Source organism: Gobio gobio, assembly GCF_949357685.1.
Source record: "Gobio gobio genome assembly, chromosome: 16".
In the NCBI taxonomy this organism is placed as follows: domain Eukaryota; kingdom Metazoa; phylum Chordata; class Actinopteri; order Cypriniformes; family Gobionidae; genus Gobio; species Gobio gobio.
The window spans coordinates 50,758,235-50,779,666 of record NC_137109.1 but is presented as its reverse complement, the minus strand read 5'-3'; the positions used below and the strand labels follow the sequence as shown (position 1 = coordinate 50,779,666).

At 43.1% G+C, this 21,432-nt stretch overlaps 4 protein-coding genes across 4 annotated transcripts; all 4 read left to right on the top strand.

The window, feature by feature from the left end:
- Positions 1-2,296: 2,296 nt before the first annotated feature.
- Positions 2,297-3,744, top strand: LOC307140104 (zona pellucida sperm-binding protein 3-like; the record flags this gene model as incomplete). Its single annotated transcript, XM_079839348.1, has 7 exons — positions 2,297-2,686; positions 2,765-2,886; positions 2,967-3,070; positions 3,136-3,313; positions 3,386-3,503; positions 3,575-3,654; positions 3,741-3,744. The coding sequence occupies 7 exons, from the start codon at positions 2,297-2,299 to the stop codon at positions 3,742-3,744; spliced, it is 996 nt and encodes a 331-aa protein (XP_079695474.1).
- LOC307140103 (zona pellucida sperm-binding protein 4-like) lies at positions 3,741-8,194 on the top strand (the record flags this gene model as incomplete). Its single annotated transcript, XM_079839347.1, has 8 exons — positions 3,741-3,815; positions 6,787-6,877; positions 6,947-7,134; positions 7,206-7,303; positions 7,372-7,529; positions 7,616-7,808; positions 7,878-8,025; positions 8,105-8,194. The coding sequence occupies 8 exons, from the start codon at positions 3,741-3,743 to the stop codon at positions 8,192-8,194; spliced, it is 1,041 nt and encodes a 346-aa protein (XP_079695473.1).
- A 3,314-nt stretch (positions 8,195-11,508) lies between these two features.
- Positions 11,509-13,038, top strand: LOC307140102 (zona pellucida sperm-binding protein 3-like; the record flags this gene model as incomplete). The annotated part of the gene is made up of 7 exons (XM_079839346.1): positions 11,509-11,898; positions 11,977-12,098; positions 12,179-12,282; positions 12,348-12,525; positions 12,598-12,715; positions 12,787-12,866; positions 12,939-13,038. 7 exons carry the CDS (start codon positions 11,509-11,511, stop codon positions 13,036-13,038), a joined length of 1,092 nt encoding a protein of 363 aa, XP_079695472.1.
- Positions 13,039-17,643: 4,605 nt separating this feature from the next.
- On the top strand, positions 17,644-19,555 carry LOC307140101 (zona pellucida sperm-binding protein 4-like; the record flags this gene model as incomplete). The annotated part of the gene is made up of 8 exons (XM_079839345.1): positions 17,644-17,703; positions 18,148-18,238; positions 18,308-18,495; positions 18,567-18,664; positions 18,733-18,890; positions 18,977-19,169; positions 19,239-19,386; positions 19,466-19,555. 8 exons carry the CDS (start codon positions 17,644-17,646, stop codon positions 19,553-19,555), a joined length of 1,026 nt encoding a protein of 341 aa, XP_079695471.1.
- Between the last annotated feature and the right edge of the window lie 1,877 nt (positions 19,556-21,432).

Sequence of the window (21,432 nt, the reverse complement as noted above, 5' to 3'; positions counted from 1 at the left end):
TGAAATAAACATTTCCAAATGGGGTCTATGATATTTGTCCATTTTAGTGTCCCATCATTAACTTAAGTCTTAGTCCTGTTAACTCTTCTTGCTCTTTGTATCACATTTTTCCTAGAGACATTTTGGGGGAAAATTGGAGAAAACGTAGGTCTGTGGCCAGTTGCATAAACTGCTGATGTTAAAGAATAAGAAGCTGAGGGCAAGTGGACAAAAGTGAATGTCTGTTTCAATACCAGGAGGTTTCTTGTAGGTATTGGGCTGTTACATGTGTGTACCGAATTTCATACCTGTACGTGAAACGTAGCGGGAGGGGCACTTTGTTGAAATGTTGTAGGTGGCGCTATCGAGCCATTTTGCCATGTCTTCAGGCCAGGACTCTTATCAAACATCTGAAGTTTGGGGCAGATCGGACATTGTATGCCCGAGTTACAACAACTTCCTGTTTTATGGCGAACCATCGAATTTTGTGAGGCCGCCACTGACACGCCCTTCAGGGAAAACTCAAGATCTTCGCAATTTAACATCACCAAGGCCTTTAGATTAGACTGTGCAAATATGATGTTGATCTGATTAAATCTCTAGGAGTAGATCGTTAATGTACAAGGTCTGGAAATGGCAAAAATTTTGCAGAGAAAATTCAATATATCACACTTCCTGTTGGGTTTTCAGGTTTTGCCCCCCAAGGTCTTTTTTGTAGGTATTGGGCTTTTACATGTGTCTACCGAATTTCATACTCGTACGTGAAACGTAGCTCGAACGGCGCTTAATTGATTTTTTTGTAGGTGGCGCTATCGGGCCATTTTGCCACGCCTAATTCTGAAACCCATATTGGATGTACATTTTCACCACTTTTGACGCGTGTGCAAAGTTTCATGAGATTTCGAGCATGTTTAGGCCCTCAAAAATGTGATTTATTTGGGAGAAGAAGAATAATAGGCTGAGCAATTCCAATAGGGTCCTCACACCATTGGTGCTCGGGCCCTAAAAATGTATTTCAAAATAATATTAGAAACAGAGATTTATTTTTGATAGAATAATGACTTTATAATGTTATTGCAGTCTTACACACATGCTGTACAGTTACTCTGAGCAGTGCATTAATTTCAGGGCACTGGGCATTGCGTCATTTAATTACTGTATTTGCATTATTGTAAAGTTAGGTTTAGGGTTGGGGTAGGTGTAAGCGTTAATCTGGTAAGTAGCACATTTATTTATTGTTATTTAGTTGTGAGATTTTGTCTCACTTACGACCGTTGCTGTACCTCTTTCAGCCACAACTCTTCTTCTCTGTTTTCAGTGTATTTCTGTGGCAGGATTACAGCGCCACATACTGACCTGGCATGTATACTACATCGTTTTGAGTCTTTTCAATGCTCTCGTGTGTACACAGATATTTCTTGAAACGAGGGGGGAAAAAAAGATCGGATAGGGAAAGCTCTGGCTTCGTGTGGACGGAGCCTTAGATAACTTAATCCAGATATTTTAATCCAATCCGCAAATTCGTTTGAAGAACCAAATTAGCCAGAGATCAGTTATCATGATTAGAAGATCTGGGATCTGTCAAATCATCTCAGATGTATTAAGAGAGGTACGAAGAATGGACCCCAGATCTGTCATTTTGATATTTAAAACAAGAAATCATTTTGGTTTAGCTACTAATAACCTGCCCTTATTTGGTACTTCATTTTATCCTTTTATTCAAAATTGCTCCATTTCAGTTCCGGCTTGTTAAGATTGCTGTCAATGTGAGGGAAGAACGTTTTCTTACACTCTAAACCTGACTATAAACATTCTCAACTTTATTATTTTGGATACTCTAGTGTACAATTCTGTCTGTGGCCATGTTTCTGAATTAATAAAAAAGGAAGACGCAAAAAAGACTTGGTTGTTTGTGTTTCAGAGAATTCTTGAAAATAAGAAATCATTTGGTTTAGCTACTAATAACCTGCCCTTATTTGATACTTCATTTGATCCTGAGTGATAAACAATCAATGACTTACACCTGTGATATATTGATTGAGTAAATTGGCAGGTGCAGAGAAAAATGATGCCTGTCATGAGAAAGGTGGAGCCATGCTGATTTACATCTGTATAAATTTGGATGGTAGCACCCGAAAGTGTTGTTGAAACAAGCTTGGCAATAATGGGGTTTTGGCAGGTTGGATTTGGATTGGTGTTTATTCTTGCTCTTGGATTTTCTGATGCACAATGGAGAGCAAGAGCAGCACATAATCGCAGTCCAAGTGAGTTTAGGCCTAGGACATTGGCTCAAGCTTCTCAACAGGCTGATTCCAGGATGTCTGTGGTTCCCAGTAAACCTGGATTTGCACCACAAACGTTTCCTGACTTTGGAAAGCCTTCTCAAGATCTTATGGGTGTTCAATCAAAAGAGCTGTTGCAGGGTCCAGTGGCAAAACTGACGTGGAGCTTTCCAAGTCTACCAGAGGAACCACAGCAACCCGACGTTCCTTTTGAGTTGCCGCATCCTGTCCCTGCCAACAGTGTAGCTGCTCAGTGTGGAGAGAGCTCGGTATATGTGGAAGTGATGAAGGACTTCTTTGGGACTGGGCACCCACTGTTGTCCTCTGCTTTTACACTGGGAGGCTGCACTGCAACTGGAGAGGATCCTTCTGCTCAAGTGCTCATCTTTGAGTCTGAACTGCATGGATGTAGCAGCACATCAATGGTGGGGTTTTATTTTGCCGTTACTCACAGGGACAGTTCAAAAACATCCATGATCGTTTTCAATTAACTTTCTTTTTAGGTGACTGAGGATGAGCTTGTCTATACCTTCAACATTATCTACACCCCACAAGAGGTTTCATATGGTGTTCCTATTGTAAGGAGCAGTATTGCGGTGATTGGTATCGAGTGTCATTATCCAAGGTAGGATCTGGATAAGATCTTCGCTGGATCTGATCCCACCATTTATGGGCATGAGATGACCGCTTGTTTAACTCCTACAGAACACATAATGTGAGCAGCGATGCCTTAATGCCCACTTGGATCCCATATGCCTCAACTAAGGTTGCAGAGGAAGTCTTTGTCTTCTCCCTCAAGCTCATGACTGGTTGGTGTATCCCAAACTGATTTGTGGCATGCTTGTGACCCTGTGCTAAGACTCTTTCTTTGCAGATGACTGGATATTTGAGCGACCTTCTAACCAGTACTTCCTGGGTGACATGATCAATCTTGAAGCATCAGTGCGTTTGTACAGCCATGTTCCCGTCCGTGTGTTTGTGGACAGCTGCGTGGCTACTGCAGTCCCTGATGTTGCTTCTGTCCCCAGATACTCCTTTATTGAGAATAATGGGTAAGAGGTGCTACCTCATGTATACCAGCTTCCAGAAGGGTTGCAGGGTTTCTAACTGGGTTCTGTTTACAGGTGTCTGGTTGATGCCAAGCTCACAGGCTCCACGTCTCACTTTATGCCTCGGACTCAAGGTGATAAGCTACGGTTTCAACTAGAGGCGTTCAGGTTCCAGCAAGCAGACAGTGGACTGGTACGTGTGTTTTAGTTGTGCAACTCTTTGTATGATATGCTACCATGGTGAACAAACAATTGTCTTTGCAGGTCTACATCACATGCATTTTGAAGGCGGCTGCAACAACCTCAAGTTCTGAGCAAAAAGCTTGTTCATTCTCTGCTAATGGGTATGTTGTCTGCTAGATGGGTGTACAGGTAAATTAGTTGTCGTCAAATTAACTGAGGGTGTTTCTTGTCAGTTGGGTGTCCGCAGATGACTCTGACCAGGTGTGTGGCTGCTGTGACACCACTTGTAGCGTCAGAAGTGGAAGTGATCGGCTGCTTACGGGTATGGATTAACTCTGATAACTGTTATTGTCATTCCTGGCTTTAGTTCTCACTAATCATTTGTTCATCAGATCTACAATGGGAAAAGGCGTCTGTCGGCCCCATCAATGTTAAGGACCATGGCCAAAAATAACTGGAAATGCCACGTGATTTAATAAAAGTGATCTTAATAGATTTGTGTATGGTCCTTACTGGCACAATACTAAACGTATCTACATGATTTGACTGTACAAATATGCACCACAAAATGCCTTTTACTACTGGCCTGTGTGGGGACTGATATTTTGTAGGGCTAAGCCTGTTACAACACTAAAGGGCATTTCAATGGCATCACATCCTTTCTGGTGCTTGGTAGATACTTTTGGGGGGTCACGCTAAGAGGCAACATCCTGCAGTCTCTCTTGAAGCCAACACTGAAGTGACTTAAACTGCAATTCATCGACTGGCTGCTAGAGACGAGCTCCAAAAGGAAGTCAAATCTGTATCTCCCCTGTGTTAAAGGCTTAGTTCACTTCAAAATTAGAACTTACCCCTTCTCATCCTAGATGTTCATGCCTTTCTTCAGTCAAAAAAAAATGAAGGTATTTTTGAGAGAACATTCCAGGATTTTTCTCCATATAACGGACTTCTGTGGCAACCAACAGGTAAAGGTCCAAATAATACAGTTTCAGAGGCTCTGCATGATCTCAGATAAAGAATAGGGTCTTATCTAATATAATGATTGGGCATTTTCAATGTAAAATAAAAATGTGTATACTGTACTTTTTAACTGAAATTGCTCTGGCGCGGTGTGCCACAGATTATACTGGACTTACTGTCATAGCAACAGGTCCGTAAGATCAAACCTGGGGTCCGTTCTTCCTACATCGCAACTCCGTTAGCTGGATTTGATTGTTGGTGATTTGGCATGATCTTTGATTGTTTGGTTCTTCGAAGCTCATCCTGAACTTGCTGTCATAGCAACAGGTCTGTAAGATGAAACCTGTGCGAGCGGCTTATTTCATGTAAACAGGATTAGAGTGCACCTTTTTAAGTGGCGTTGATACTTAAATTTTGTCCCAACAACTGCAACTTTATTACAAGAGTTCTTTACTGAATCAGGGGCAATAATTTAAATCACAATAATAATTAAAGCTGCAAGCAGCGATGAAAGGGCCCTCGCACATGCACCGTCACCTGGTGGCCTCAGGAAAACGGCGAATAGTGGGCGACATGCATTTAAGCGGGTAAATATAGGAGAAATATGGCAAATTCACTTCAATGTGCCACACTTCCTTCTGCCAGAAGGTGGCGCTATGACTAACTGAATATTGGCATGTAGATGTGTTTAGGTCAGGACTCTTATCAAACAAGTGAAGTTTGGGGGAGATCGGACATTGTATGCCTGACTTACAACAGCTTCCTGTTTCATGGTGAAACATCAGACTTTGTCCAGCCACGGACACGCCCTTCAGCGAAAACTCAAGATCTTCACAATTTAACATCTAACAAGATGAGACTGACCAAATATGATGTTGATCTGATAAAATCTCTAGGAGGAGTTTGTCAAAGTACCACGTCTGGAAATGGCAAAAACTGCAAACATTTTGCAGAGAAAATTCCAAATATCTAATTTCCTGTTGGGTTTTCAGATTTTGCTTCCAGGGACTTTTTTTAGGTATTGGACATGTGTGTACCGAATTTCATACTTGTATGTGAAACGTAGTGCGAATGACGCTTAATTGAAGTTTTGCAGGTGGCGCTATCGAGCCATTTTGCCACGCCTAACATGTAGGGTTAGGGTTAAGTTATTTCCCAACACTGCTAAGTATATATGAGTAGACTCGTCCCCTCTGTCATAATCAAGGAGTCGAGGGTCTGTCCACATAAACCTTCCTTGTCCACTTATGGAACACTTCAAACTGGCGACAGGGATTGCCCCGTGGGGAAGTGCTTAGGGAGGTTTGTGAGTGTGTTGCTAAATTTGGAACTACAGACTACTCTTACTATTTCTGCCATATAAAGATACTGTAAAAGTAGTAATGCTAGTTAATATTTCAGCATGTCTACAAGCGAAGCGGAATGCACCAAACATCTAGCCAAAGTACTTTGGGCAAGCTCTAGTAGCAAACCTGAGCATGAACCTTTTTATTTGTCTTCAATATGACACATCTGACTAATTGGAGTCAAGATACATCACATGCGTATAATTTTGAGAACCAATGAGAATTTTCTGGTAGCATAAGCTCCCATTTGGGCAAGTCTGGAGAATCATGACTGTTAATGAAGAGGGAGGGATTATCGTTAATTAGACAAAATCTGTAGAATACAAAAAGACCAAAGGGCATCATCTCAACAGTGTGACTAGCTGTTGAACGATGGCAGGAAGTTGTTGTGCTGTTCAATTGCTGGCACTTTGTGTGTGGTTTTGTGCTTTTTGTCATGCTGTTCCACAGTGGAGTAATCTGCCCCAGTATCCTCAAGCTCCGATGTTAAAGCAAACTGATCAGCGGGTTCAAAAACAAGCTAGTCACCAGTTTCCTCAGAAGGTTCAACAGCTAGCTAGTCAACAGTTTCCTCAGAAGGTTCAACAGCAAGCTAGTCAACAGTTTCCTCTGAAGGTTCAACAGCTAGCTAGTCAACGGTTTCCTCAGAAGGTTCAACAGCTAGCTAGTCAACAGTTTCCTCTGAAGGTTCAACAGCAAGCTAGTCAACAGTTTCCTCAGAAGGTTCAACAACAAGCTAGTCAACAGTTTCCTCAGAAGGTTCAACAGCAAGCTGTTCAACAGCAAGCTAGTCAACAGTTTCCTCAGAAGGTTCAACAACAAGCTAGTCAACAGTTTCCCCAGCAGGTTCAACAACAAGCTAGTCAACAGTTTCCTCAGCAGGTTCAACAACAAGCTAGTCAACAGTTTCCTCAGCAGTTTCAGTCTAAGCAGCCAGTGGCGCAGGCAGAGCCCCTTGACAAATGTGCTGTAGCTGATTATGAGCAGATCCAATGTGGCCCACCTGGTATCAGTGGTGCTGAGTGTGAAGCTATCAACTGCTGCTTTAACGGACAGCAGTGTTACTATGGGAGGGCAGGTAAGAGTGAGTCAATGTAAAGGTGTTCACGTTAAACCACTCCTCAGTAATAACCTGCTCTTGTGCCAGTGACTGTCCAGTGTATAAGAGATGGTCAGTTTGTGGTAGTGGTGGCTAGAGATGTTACACTACCTCGCTTGAGCCTGGATTCAGTCCATCTCCTGGGTGGAAATGACCCATCTTGCAGTCCTGTGGGATCCACACCTTCCTTTGCTATATACCAGTTCCCTGTCACTGCATGTGGCACAAGCATGATGGTGAGTAGCTGCTTGTGGTTCTGTTCTGCATGGCTTGGAATGGACTGGATGCCAACAGTTACTATTTGCAGGAGGACGGTGGATATGTGGTGTATGAAAACCGAATGACCTCCTCGTATGAAGTGGGTGTCGGACCACTTGGTTCCATCACAAGGGACAGCCATTTTGAGTAGGTATTTTTTTTAGAAAAAAATATTAATCCTTGACAAGGCTACAAGCTCACTATTTGTTGTCTAGGCTTCTCTTCCAGTGTAGGTACTCTGCTACTTCTGTGGAAGCTCTGGTTGTGGAGGTCAACACTGTTCCTGCACCTCCACCAGTAGCGGCTCCTGGACCCCTCAGGGTTGAGCTTAGACTGGCAAATGGTCAGTGTGTCACCAAAGGCTGTGCTGAAGGTAAGTGTCTGTCCAAGTATGCATGAGTATTTTCTAAAACTCCAGGTTGCGGCAGTTTCTGGTTAAACGCTGATTTTCTTTCTCAGGGGATGAGGCATACACGTCCTACTACGGTGACGCTGATTATCCGGTCACAAAAGTCCTGCGGGAGCCTGTGTATGTTGAGGTGCGCATTTTGGAGAGGACCGACCCCAACATTGTCCTAATGCTGGGACATTGCTGGGCGACATCAACCCCCAGTCCCCTCAGTCTACCCCAGTGGGACCTTCTGGTTGATGGGTGAGTAAGGCCAGTCTTTATCCATCTAGTGCGCTGTAAGGCATTTCTGACTGCCTCTTTGCCTTTCAGATGCCCTTACCAGGATGACCGTTACCTGACCACATTGGTTCCAGTGGCTGGATCTTCTGGTCTTCAGTTCCCAACCCACTACAAGCGCTTTGTTGTGAAGATGTTCACATTTGTGGACCCAGCATCACTGGCTCCTCTACAGGAAACCGTATGCTCTGCAGCTTTTCCTGAATCCTTAATATTAGGTGTTTTTCTTTCTGTGGCTTAACCCTTTCCCCCTCTGTTAGATCTTCATCCACTGTAGTACAGCAGTGTGCCATCCCTCTTCTGGCTCCTGTGAGCAAAGCTGCACTAGGAAAAGTGAGTGCTTGTTGTAAACTGACTTCAGGAACCTTGAGAATTTGTTTTTTTTAAATGCCTCACAATTCTACCATTTCTTTTCCAGGAAGAGATGCTAACGTCAAGACCATCTCTAGTGGGCAAACTGTGGTGTCTAGTGGAGAAGTTAACCTGGTCATGTGACTTTAGTAGTTTTAATAAACTTCTTAACTCAACTGTCTCTTTGGTATTGATCTTTCATGACTGTTCTCAGTTTGATTTATTGGGCTACACTACTAAACCAGAGTTCCCTTTTTTGCTTCAAGGTTATGCTTGACTTGAACTAAACAAGCCAAGTTTCTGCCCAAACCTGACCTATTTGCCAAGTTCCAGTTGCTAACCTGGGTCCCTGTTCTTAATGGTATCAAATCTGTTTTGGTCTCTACTTGTGGCTTTATGGCTGGACTAACATAACTGCTTGTATTGATATTCACGCATGCCAAGTCCCTCTGTTTTTTGGTAAGAAAGCCCCCCCGAAGTCATGCAAGTACAGCATTGCATCTGCAATGAAATCAGTCTCAACCTGCATTGTCCTTTTTAATCCCAAATTGTGACCAGCCTTTTTTCTTGTTTATTAAAAAGTAGACTGAAGCTTTAATAAAAGCTGGTTTAGTCCCTTAACTGGTGTATCACACCTGAGTTGCTGTCTGAGGGCCTGTTTACACAACTGGTACTAAAGCGTTTATCAGTCCAATCACAAGTGGACTATGCTAAATACAGGTGTAAATGGGTCTAAAATGGTTTAAACTTGTCCTTTTTTTTAAAACTTTTAACCTTCACTCATGAAAGGGGTCTTTATAAACTGTTTCCAGAGTGTGACATTAACTGGTCTTAACCATGTCGCTTCTGTAGATTTGGATAAGCTACTTTGTTTAACTGTCTGTGCTTGTTGTTGCACCATTAAAAACAGAACGTGGAAGGCAATTTGACTAGTATCCATGCTGTCAAGGAAATGCATCCCATTTTAACTTTAAATTTAACTGGTTTGAAGAGCTAAATGTCGGTGTATTAGGTTTGTGAAATAAACATTTCCAAATGGGGTCTATGATATTTGTCCATTTTAGTGTCCCATCATTAACTTAAGTCTTAGTCCTGTTAACTCTTCTTGCTCTTTGTATCACATTTTTCCTAGAGACATTTTGGGGGAAAATTGGAGAAAACGTAGGTCTGTGGCCAGTTGCATAAACTGCTGATGTTAAAGAATAAGAAGCTGAGGGCAAGTGGACAAAAGTGAATGTCTGTTTCAATACCAGGAGGTTTCTTGTAGGTATTGGGCTGTTACATGTGTGTACCGAATTTCATACCTGTACGTGAAACGTAGCGGGAGGGGCACTTTGTTGAAATGTTGTAGGTGGCGCTATCGAGCCATTTTGCCATGTCTTCAGGCCAGGACTCTTATCAAACATCTGAAGTTTGGGGCAGATCGGACATTGTATGCCCGAGTTACAACAACTTCCTGTTTTATGGCGAACCATCGAATTTTGTGAGGCCGCCACTGACACGCCCTTCAGGGAAAACTCAAGATCTTCGCAATTTAACATCACCAAGGCCTTTAGATTAGACTGTGCAAATATGATGTTGATCTGATTAAATCTCTAGGAGTAGATCGTTAATGTACAAGGTCTGGAAATGGCAAAAATTTTGCAGAGAAAATTCAATATATCACACTTCCTGTTGGGTTTTCAGGTTTTGCCCCCCAAGGTCTTTTTTGTAGGTATTGGGCTTTTACATGTGTCTACCGAATTTCATACTCGTACGTGAAACGTAGCTCGAACGGCGCTTAATTGATTTTTTTGTAGGTGGCGCTATCGGGCCATTTTGCCACGCCTAATTCTGAAACCCATATTGGATGTACATTTTCACCACTTTTGACGCGTGTGCAAAGTTTCATGAGATTTCGAGCATGTTTAGGCCCTCAAAAATGTGATTTATTTGGGAGAAGAAGAATAATAGGCTGAGCAATTCCAATAGGGTCCTCACACCATTGGTGCTCGGGCCCTAAAAATGTATTTCAAAATAATATTAGAAACAGAGATTTATTTTTGATAGAATAATGACTTTATAATGTTATTGCAGTCTTACACACATGCTGTACAGTTACTCTGAGCAGTGCATTAATTTCAGGGCACTGGGCATTGCGTCATTTAATTACTGTATTTGCATTATTGTAAAGTTAGGTTTAGGGTTGGGGTAGGTGTAAGCGTTAATCTGGTAAGTAGCACATTTATTTATTGTTATTTAGTTGTGAGATTTTGTCTCACTTACGACCGTTGCTGTACCTCTTTCAGCCACAACTCTTCTTCTCTGTTTTCAGTGTATTTCTGTGGCAGGATTACAGCGCCACATACTGACCTGGCATGTATACTACATCGTTTTGAGTCTTTTCAATGCTCTCGTGTGTACACAGATATTTCTTGAAACGAGGGGGGAAAAAAAGATCGGATAGGGAAAGCTCTGGCTTCGTGTGGACGGAGCCTTAGATAACTTAATCCAGATATTTTAATCCAATCCGCAAATTCGTTTGAAGAACCAAATTAGCCAGAGATCAGTTATCATGATTAGAAGATCTGGGATCTGTCAAATCATCTCAGATGTATTAAGAGAGGTACGAAGAATGGACCCCAGATCTGTCATTTTGATATTTAAAACAAGAAATCATTTTGGTTTAGCTACTAATAACCTGCCCTTATTTGGTACTTCATTTTATCCTTTTATTCAAAATTGCTCCATTTCAGTTCCGGCTTGTTAAGATTGCTGTCAATGTGAGGGAAGAACGTTTTCTTACACTCTAAACCTGACTATAAACATTCTCAACTTTATTATTTTGGATACTCTAGTGTACAATTCTGTCTGTGGCCATGTTTCTGAATTAATAAAAAAGGAAGACGCAAAAAAGACTTGGTTGTTTGTGTTTCAGAGAATTCTTGAAAATAAGAAATCATTTGGTTTAGCTACTAATAACCTGCCCTTATTTGATACTTCATTTGATCCTGAGTGATAAACAATCAATGACTTACACCTGTGATATATTGATTGAGTAAATTGGCAGGTGCAGAGAAAAATGATGCCTGTCATGAGAAAGGTGGAGCCATGCTGATTTACATCTGTATAAATTTGGATGGTAGCACCCGAAAGTGTTGTTGAAACAAGCTTGGCAATAATGGGGTTTTGGCAGGTTGGATTTGGATTGGTGTTTATTCTTGCTCTTGGATTTTCTGATGCACAATGGAGAGCAAGAGCAGCACATAATCGCAGTCCAAGTGAGTTTAGGCCTAGGACATTGGCTCAAGCTTCTCAACAGGCTGATTCCAGGATGTCTGTGGTTCCCAGTAAACCTGGATTTGCACCACAAACGTTTCCTGACTTTGGAAAGCCTTCTCAAGATCTTATGGGTGTTCAATCAAAAGAGCTGTTGCAGGGTCCAGTGGCAAAACTGACGTGGAGCTTTCCAAGTCTACCAGAGGAACCACAGCAACCCGACGTTCCTTTTGAGTTGCCGCATCCTGTCCCTGCCAACAGTGTAGCTGCTCAGTGTGGAGAGAGCTCGGTATATGTGGAAGTGATGAAGGACTTCTTTGGGACTGGGCACCCACTGTTGTCCTCTGCTTTTACACTGGGAGGCTGCACTGCAACTGGAGAGGATCCTTCTGCTCAAGTGCTCATCTTTGAGTCTGAACTGCATGGATGTAGCAGCACATCAATGGTGGGGTTTTATTTTGCCGTTACTCACAGGGACAGTTCAAAAACATCCATGATCGTTTTCAATTAACTTTCTTTTTAGGTGACTGAGGATGAGCTTGTCTATACCTTCAACATTATCTACACCCCACAAGAGGTTTCATATGGTGTTCCTATTGTAAGGAGCAGTATTGCGGTGATTGGTATCGAGTGTCATTATCCAAGGTAGGATCTGGATAAGATCTTCGCTGGATCTGATCCCACCATTTATGGGCATGAGATGACCGCTTGTTTAACTCCTACAGAACACATAATGTGAGCAGCGATGCCTTAATGCCCACTTGGATCCCATATGCCTCAACTAAGGTTGCAGAGGAAGTCTTTGTCTTCTCCCTCAAGCTCATGACTGGTTGGTGTATCCCAAACTGATTTGTGGCATGCTTGTGACCCTGTGCTAAGACTCTTTCTTTGCAGATGACTGGATATTTGAGCGACCTTCTAACCAGTACTTCCTGGGTGACATGATCAATCTTGAAGCATCAGTGCGTTTGTACAGCCATGTTCCCGTCCGTGTGTTTGTGGACAGCTGCGTGGCTACTGCAGTCCCTGATGTTGCTTCTGTCCCCAGATACTCCTTTATTGAGAATAATGGGTAAGAGGTGCTACCTCATGTATACCAGCTTCCAGAAGGGTTGCAGGGTTTCTAACTGGGTTCTGTTTACAGGTGTCTGGTTGATGCCAAGCTCACAGGCTCCACGTCTCACTTTATGCCTCGGACTCAAGGTGATAAGCTACGGTTTCAACTAGAGGCGTTCAGGTTCCAGCAAGCAGACAGTGGACTGGTACGTGTGTTTTAGTTGTGCAACTCTTTGTATGATATGCTACCATGGTGAACAAACAATTGTCTTTGCAGGTCTACATCACATGCATTTTGAAGGCGGCTGCAACAACCTCAAGTTCTGAGCAAAAAGCTTGTTCATTCTCTGCTAATGGGTATGTTGTCTGCTAGATGGGTGTACAGGTAAATTAGTTGTCGTCAAATTAACTGAGGGTGTTTCTTGTCAGTTGGGTGTCCGCAGATGACTCTGACCAGGTGTGTGGCTGCTGTGACACCACTTGTAGCGTCAGAAGTGGAAGTGATCGGCTGCTTACGGGTATGGATTAACTCTGATAACTGTTATTGTCATTCCTGGCTTTAGTTCTCACTAATCATTTGTTCATCAGATCTACAATGGGAAAAGGCGTCTGTCGGCCCCATCAATGTTAAGGACCATGGCCAAAAATAACTGGAAATGCCACGTGATTTAATAAAAGTGATCTTAATAGATTTGTGTATGGTCCTTACTGGCACAATACTAAACGTATCTACATGATTTGACTGTACAAATATGCACCACAAAATGCCTTTTACTACTGGCCTGTGTGGGGACTGATATTTTGTAGGGCTAAGCCTGTTACAACACTAAAGGGCATTTCAATGGCATCACATCCTTTCTGGTGCTTGGTAGATACTTTTGGGGGGTCACGCTAAGAGGCAACATCCTGCAGTCTCTCTTGAAGCCAACACTGAAGTGACTTAAACTGCAATTCATCGACTGGCTGCTAGAGACGAGCTCCAAAAGGAAGTCAAATCTGTATCTCCCCTGTGTTAAAGGCTTAGTTCACTTCAAAATTAGAACTTACCCCTTCTCATCCTAGATGTTCATGCCTTTCTTCAGTCAAAAAAAAATGAAGGTATTTTTGAGAGAACATTCCAGGATTTTTCTCCATATAACGGACTTCTGTGGCAACCAACAGGTAAAGGTCCAAATAATACAGTTTCAGAGGCTCTGCATGATCTCAGATAAAGAATAGGGTCTTATCTAATATAATGATTGGGCATTTTCAATGTAAAATAAAAATGTGTATACTGTACTTTTTAACTGAAATTACTCTGGCGCGGTGTGCCACAGATTATACTGGACTTACTGTCATAGCAACAGGTCCGTAAGATCAAACCTGGGGTCCGTTCTTCGTACATCGCAACTCCGTTAGCTGGATTTGATTGTTGGTGATTTGGCATGATCTTTGATTGTTTGGTTCTTCGAAGCTCATCCTGAACTTGCTGTCATAGCAACAGGTCTGTAAGATGAAACCTGTGCGAGCGGCTTATTTCATGTAAACAGGATTAGAGTGCACCTTTTTACATTTACATTTACATTTAGTCATTTAGCAGACGCTTTTATCCAAAGCGACTTACAAATGAGAGCAATAGAAGCAACTAGAACGGTCAAGGGCTACAGTATGCAAGTGCTGTAACAAGTCTCAGTTAATCTAACACAGAACACACAACTTTTTTTTTTTTTTTTTTTAAATAAATTAGACAGACAGAAAATGAATCGAATGGAATGTTAAGTGCTATTCTTGATTGGTTAGGTGCTGCTGGAAAAGACGTGTCTTTAGCCGTTTTTTGAAAATGGCTACAGACTCGGCGGCTCGAATTGAGATAGGCAGGTCATTCCACCAGGTGGGGGCAGTCCAGGAAAAGCTCCGTGAGAGTGATTTCATGCCTCTTTGGTATGGCACTACAAGGCGTCGTTCACTGGCAGACCGTAAGCTCCTGGAGGGTGTGTAAGTCTGAACAAGCGAGTTTAGGTATATTGGTGCAGAGCCAGTGGTTGCTTTGAAGGCGAGCACCAGTGACTTGAATTTGATGCGAGCAGCTATTGGCAGCCAGTGGAGATTGATGAAGAGAGGCGTGACGTGCGCTCTCTTCGGCTCGTTAAAGACCACCCTTGCCGCTGCATTCTGGATCAGTTGCAAGGGTTTGATAGTGCATGCCGGAAGGCCCGCTAGAAGAGCATTACAGTAGTCCAGTCTGGAGAGAACAAGAGCTTGGACCAGGAGTTGTGTGGCCTGCTCTGATAGGAAGGGTCTGATCCTCCTAATATTGTATAACGCAAATCTGCAGGACCGGGATGTTGCAGTAATGTGGTCAGTGAATTTTAGCTGATCATCAATCACAACTCCAAGATTCCTGGCTGTCCTGGACGGAGTTATGGTTGATGATCCTAGCTGAATGGAGAGATTATGATGAAGTGCTGGGTTGGCTGAGACCACAAGCAGTTCTGTCTTTGGAAGGTTGAGTTGCAGGTGATGTTCCTTCATCCAGGCAGAAATGTCTGTTAGGCAGGCAGCGATACGACCACCAACCGTGGGATCATCTGGTTGAAATGAGAAGTAGAGTTGAGTGTCGTCAGCGTAGCAATGATAGGAAAAGCCATGTTTCTGAATGACAGTTCCCAGTGATGACATGTAGATGGAGAAGAGAAGTGGTCCAAGCACTGAGCCCTGGGGTACTCCAGTGGCTAGATGATGTGACTTAGACACTTCACCTCTCCATGACACTCTGAAGGACCTACCTGAGAGGTAAGACTTGAGCCACTGGAGAGCAGTTCCTGAGATGCCCATCTCCATGAGAGTTGACAGGAGTATCTGGTGGTTAACTGTGTCAAAAGCAGCAGACAAATCCAGTAAGATAAGTACTGTGGATTTGGAAGCCGCTCTTGCCTGTCTCAGTGCTTCGGTAACCGAGAGCAGGGCAGTCTCAGTTGAGTGGCCACTTTTGAAGCCAGATTGGTTGATATCCAGGAGGTTGTTCTGTTCAAGAAACGTAGAGAGCTGGTTAAAAACAACTCGCTCGAGTGTCTTTGCAATGAAAGGCAGAAGGGATACCGGTCTGTAGTTTTCTAAAAGTGCTGGGTTCAGAGAGGGTTTCTTAAGCAGTGGGGTTACCCGAGCCTGCTTAAATGCTGTGGGGAAAGTCCCGGTGTGAAGAGAGGTGTTGACAATGTGAGTGAGTGCAGGAGTAACAGAAGAAGAGATGGCCTGAAGGAGGTGAGTGGGGATAGGGTCAAGTGGACAGGTAGTGGGGTGGTTGGAAAGGATGAGTTTGGAGATGTCAGCTTCAGAGAGCAGAGAAAAAGAGGGGAGCGTATGTGTGATGGTTGTTGAGATGTGCGTGTCGGTTTGTGGTGCGGAGAATTGGCTGCTGATGGAGGAGATTTTATTTGTGAAAAATGATGCAAAGTCGCCAGCTGTAAGAGTTGATGAAGGAGGGGGGGGAGGAGGACAAAGGAGTGAAGAGAATGTTCTGAAAAGTGCACGAGAGTCAGAGCAGTTGTTGATTTTGTTGTGGTAGTATGTAGATTTAGCAGTGGAGACATTAGCAGAGAAAGAAGCAAGGAGAGACTGATACAGGGTCAGGTCAGTAGTGTTTTTAGTTTTTCGCCACTTCCTCTCTGCCGCCCGGAGCCCAGAACGATGTTCGCGGAGAACATCAGTGGCGTTTTTTAAGTGGCGTTGATACTTAAATTTTGTCCCAACAACTGCAACTTTATTACAAGAGTTCTTTACTGAATCAGGGGCAATAATTTAAATCACAATAATAATTAAAGCTGCAAGCAGCGATGAAAGGGCCCTCGCACATGCACCGTCACCTGGTGGCCTCAGGAAAACGGCGAATAGTGGGCGACATGCATTTAAGCGGGTAAATATAGGAGAAATATGGCAAACTCACTTCAATGTGCCACACTTCCTTCTGCCAGAAGGTGGCGCTATGACTAACTGAATATTGGCATGTAGATGTGTTTAGGTCAGGACTCTTATCAAACAAGTGAAGTTTGGGGGAGATCGGACATTGTATGCCTGACTTACAACAGCTTCCTGTTTCATGGTGAAACATCAGACTTTGTCCAGCCACGGACACGCCCTTCAGCGAAAACTCAAGATCTTCACAATTTAACATCTAACAAGATGAGACTGACCAAATATGATGTTGATCTGATAAAATCTCTAGGAGGAGTTTGTCAAAGTACCACGTCTGGAAATGGCAAAAACTGCAAACATTTTGCAGAGAAAATTCCAAATATCTAATTTCCTGTTGGGTTTTCAGATTTTGCTTCCAGGGACTTTTTTTAGGTATTGGACATGTGTGTACCGAATTTCATACTTGTATGTGAAACGTAGTGCGAATGACGCTTAATTGAAGTTTTGCAGGTGGCGCTATCGAGCCATTTTGCCACGCCTAACATGTAGGGTTAGGGTTAAGTTATTTCCCAACACTGCTAAGTATATATGAGTAGACTCGTCCCCTCTGTCATAATCAAGGAGTCGAGGGTCTGTCCACATAAACCTTCCTTGTCCACTTATGGAACACTTCAAACTGGCGACAGGGATTGCCCCGTGGGGAAGTGCTTAGGGAGGTTTGTGAGTGTGTTGCTAAATTTGGAACTACAGACTACTCTTACTATTTCTGCCATATAAAGATACTGTAAAAGTAGTAATGCTAGTTAATATTTCAGCATGTCTACAAGCGAAGCGGAATGCACCAAACATCTAGCCAAAGTACTTTGGGCAAGCTCTAGTAGCAAACCTGAGCATGAACCTTTTTATTTGTCTTCAATATGACACATCTGACTAATTGGAGTCAAGATACATCACATGCGTATAATTTTGAGAACCAATGAGAATTTTCTGGTAGCATAAGCTCCCATTTGGGCAAGTCTGGAGAATCATGACTGTTAATGAAGAGGGAGGGATTATCGTTAATTAGACAAAATCTGTAGAATACAAAAAGACCAAAGGGCATCATCTCAACAGTGTGACTAGCTGTTGAACGATGGCAGGAAGTTGTTGTGCTGTTCAATTGCTGGCACTTTGTGTGTGGTTTTGTGCTTTTTGTCATGCTGTTCCACAGTGGAGTAATCTGCCCCAGTATCCTCAAGCTCCGATGTTAAAGCAAACTGATCAGCGGGTTCAAAAACAAGCTAGTCACCAGTTTCCTCAGAAGGTTCAACAGCTAGCTAGTCAACAGTTTCCTCAGAAGGTTCAACAGCAAGCTAGTCAACAGTTTCCTCTGAAGGTTCAACAGCTAGCTAGTCAACGGTTTCCTCAGAAGGTTCAACAGCTAGCTAGTCAACAGTTTCCTCTGAAGGTTCAACAGCAAGCTAGTCAACAGTTTCCTCAGAAGGTTCAACAACAAGCTAGTCAACAGTTTCCTCAGAAGGTTCAACAGCAAGCTGTTCAACAGCAAGCTAGTCAACAGTTTCCTCAGAAGGTTCAACAACAAGCTAGTCAACAGTTTCCCCAGCAGGTTCAACAACAAGCTAGTCAACAGTTTCCTCAGCAGGTTCAACAACAAGCTAGTCAACAGTTTCCTCAGCAGTTTCAGTCTAAGCAGCCAGTGGCGCAGGCAGAGCCCCTTGACAAATGTGCTGTAGCTGATTATGAGCAGATCCAATGTGGCCCACCTGGTATCAGTGGTGCTGAGTGTGAAGCTATCAACTGCTGCTTTAACGGACAGCAGTGTTACTATGGGAGGGCAGGTAAGAGTGAGTCAATGTAAAGGTGTTCACGTTAAACCACTCCTCAGTAATAACCTGCTCTTGTGCCAGTGACTGTCCAGTGTATAAGAGATGGTCAGTTTGTGGTAGTGGTGGCTAGAGATGTTACACTACCTCGCTTGAGCCTGGATTCAGTCCATCTCCTGGGTGGAAATGACCCATCTTGCAGTCCTGTGGGATCCACACCTTCCTTTGCTATATACCAGTTCCCTGTCACTGCATGTGGCACAAGCATGATGGTGAGTAGCTGCTTGTGGTTCTGTTCTGCATGGCTTGGAATGGACTGGATGCCAACAGTTACTATTTGCAGGAGGACGGTGGATATGTGGTGTATGAAAACCGAATGACCTCCTCGTATGAAGTGGGTGTCGGACCACTTGGTTCCATCACAAGGGACAGCCATTTTGAGTAGGTATTTTTTTTAGAAAAAAATATTAATCCTTGACAAGGCTACAAGCTCACTATTTGTTGTCTAGGCTTCTCTTCCAGTGTAGGTACTCTGCTACTTCTGTGGAAGCTCTGGTTGTGGAGGTCAACACTGTTCCTGCACCTCCACCAGTAGCGGCTCCTGGACCCCTCAGGGTTGAGCTTAGACTGGCAAATGGTCAGTGTGTCACCAAAGGCTGTGCTGAAGGTAAGTGTCTGTCCAAGTATGCATGAGTATTTTCTAAAACTCCAGGTTGCGGCAGTTTCTGGTTAAACGCTGATTTTCTTTCTCAGGGGATGAGGCATACACGTCCTACTACGGTGACGCTGATTATCCGGTCACAAAAGTCCTGCGGGAGCCTGTGTATGTTGAGGTGCGCATTTTGGAGAGGACCGACCCCAACATTGTCCTAATGCTGGGACATTGCTGGGCGACATCAACCCCCAGTCCCCTCAGTCTACCCCAGTGGGACCTTCTGGTTGATGGGTGAGTAAGGCCAGTCTTTATCCATCTAGTGCGCTGTAAGGCATTTCTGACTGCCTCTTTGCCTTTCAGATGCCCTTACCAGGATGACCGTTACCTGACCACATTGGTTCCAGTGGCTGGATCTTCTGGTCTTCAGTTCCCAACCCACTACAAGCGCTTTGTTGTGAAGATGTTCACATTTGTGGACCCAGCATCACTGGCTCCTCTACAGGAAACCGTATGCTCTGCAGCTTTTCCTGAATCCTTAATATTAGGTGTTTTTCTTTCTGTGGCTTAACCCTTTCCCCCTCTGTTAGATCTTCATCCACTGTAGTACAGCAGTGTGCCATCCCTCTTCTGGCTCCTGTGAGCAAAGCTGCACTAGGAAAAGTGAGTGCTTGTTGTAAACTGACTTCAGGAACCTTGAGAATTTGTTTTTTTTAAATGCCTCACAATTCTACCATTTCTTTTCCAGGAAGAGATGCTAACGTCAAGACCATCTCTAGTGGGCAAACTGTGGTGTCTAGTGGAGAAGTTAACCTGGTCATGTGACTTTAGTAGTTTTAATAAACTTCTTAACTCAACTGTCTCTTTGGTATTGATCTTTCATGACTGTTCTCAGTTTGATTTATTGGGCTACACTACTAAACCAGAGTTCCCTTTTTTGCTTCAAGGTTATGCTTGACTTGAACTAAACAAGCCAAGTTTCTGCCCAAACCTGACCTATTTGCCAAGTTCCAGTTGCTAACCTGGGTCCCTGTTCTTAATGGTATCAAATCTGTTTTGGTCTCTACTTGTGGCTTTATGGCTGGACTAACATAACTGCTTGTATTGATATTCACGCATGCCAAGTCCCTCTGTTTTTTGGTAAGAAAGCCCCCCCGAAGTCATGCAAGTACAGCATTGCATCTGCAATGAAATCAGTCTCAACCTGCATTGTCCTTTTTAATCCCAAATTGTGACCAGCCTTTTTTCTTGTTTATTAAAAAGTAGACTGAAGCTTTAATAAAAGCTGGTTTAGTCCCTTAACTGGTGTATCACACCTGAGTTGCTGTCTGAGGGCCTGTTTACACAACTGGTACTAAAGCGTTTATCAGTCCAATCACAAGTGGACTATGCTAAATACAGGTGTAAATGGGTCTAAAATGGTTTAAACTTGTCCTTTTTTTTTAAACTTTTAACCTTCACTCATGAAAGGGGTCTTTATAAACTGTTTCCAGAGTGTGACATTAACTGGTCTTAACCATGTCGCTTCTGTAGATTTGGATAAGCTACTTTGTTTAACTGTCTGTGCTTGTTGTTGCACCATTAAAAACAGAACGTGGAAGGCAATTTGACTAGTATCCATGCTGTCAAGGAAATGCATCCCATTTTAACTTTAAATTTAACTGGTTTGAAGAGCTAAATGTCGGTGTATTAGGTTTGTGAAATAAACATTTCCAAATGGGGTCTATGATATTTGTCCATTTTAGTGTCCCATCATTAACTTAAGTCTTAGTCCTGTTAACTCTTCTTGCTCTTTGTATCACATTTTTCCTAGAGACATTTTGGGGGAAAATTGGAGAAAACGTAGGTCTGTGGCCAGTTGCATAAACTGCTGATGTTAAAGAATAAGAAGCTGAGGGCAAGTGGACAAAAGTGAATGTCTGTTTCAATACCAGGAGGTTTCTTGTAGGTATTGGGCTGTTACATGTGTGTACCGAATTTCATACCTGTACGTGAAACGTAGCGGGAGGGGCACTTTGTTGAAATGTTGTAGGTGGCGCTATCGAGCCATTTTGCCATGTCTTCAGGCCAGGACTCTTATCAAACATCTGAAGTTTGGGGCAGATCGGACATTGTATGCCCGAGTTACAACAACTTCCTGTTTTATGGCGAACCATCGAATTTTGTGAGGCCGCCACTGACACGCCCTTCAGGGAAAACTCAAGATCTTCGCAATTTAACATCACCAAGGCCTTTAGATTAGACTGTGCAAATATGATGTTGATCTGATTAAATCTCTAGGAGTAGATCGTTAATGTACAAGGTCTGGAAATGGCAAAAATTTTGCAGAGAAAATTCAATATATCACACTTCCTGTTGGGTTTTCAGGTTTTGCCCCCCAAGGTCTTTTTTGTAGGTATTGGGCTTTTACATGTGTCTACCGAATTTCATACTCGTACGTGAAACGTAGCTCGAACGGCGCTTAATTGATTTTTTGTAGGTGGCGCTATCGGGCCATTTTGCCACGCCTAATTCTGAAACCCATATTGGTTGTACATTTTCACCACTTTTGACGCGT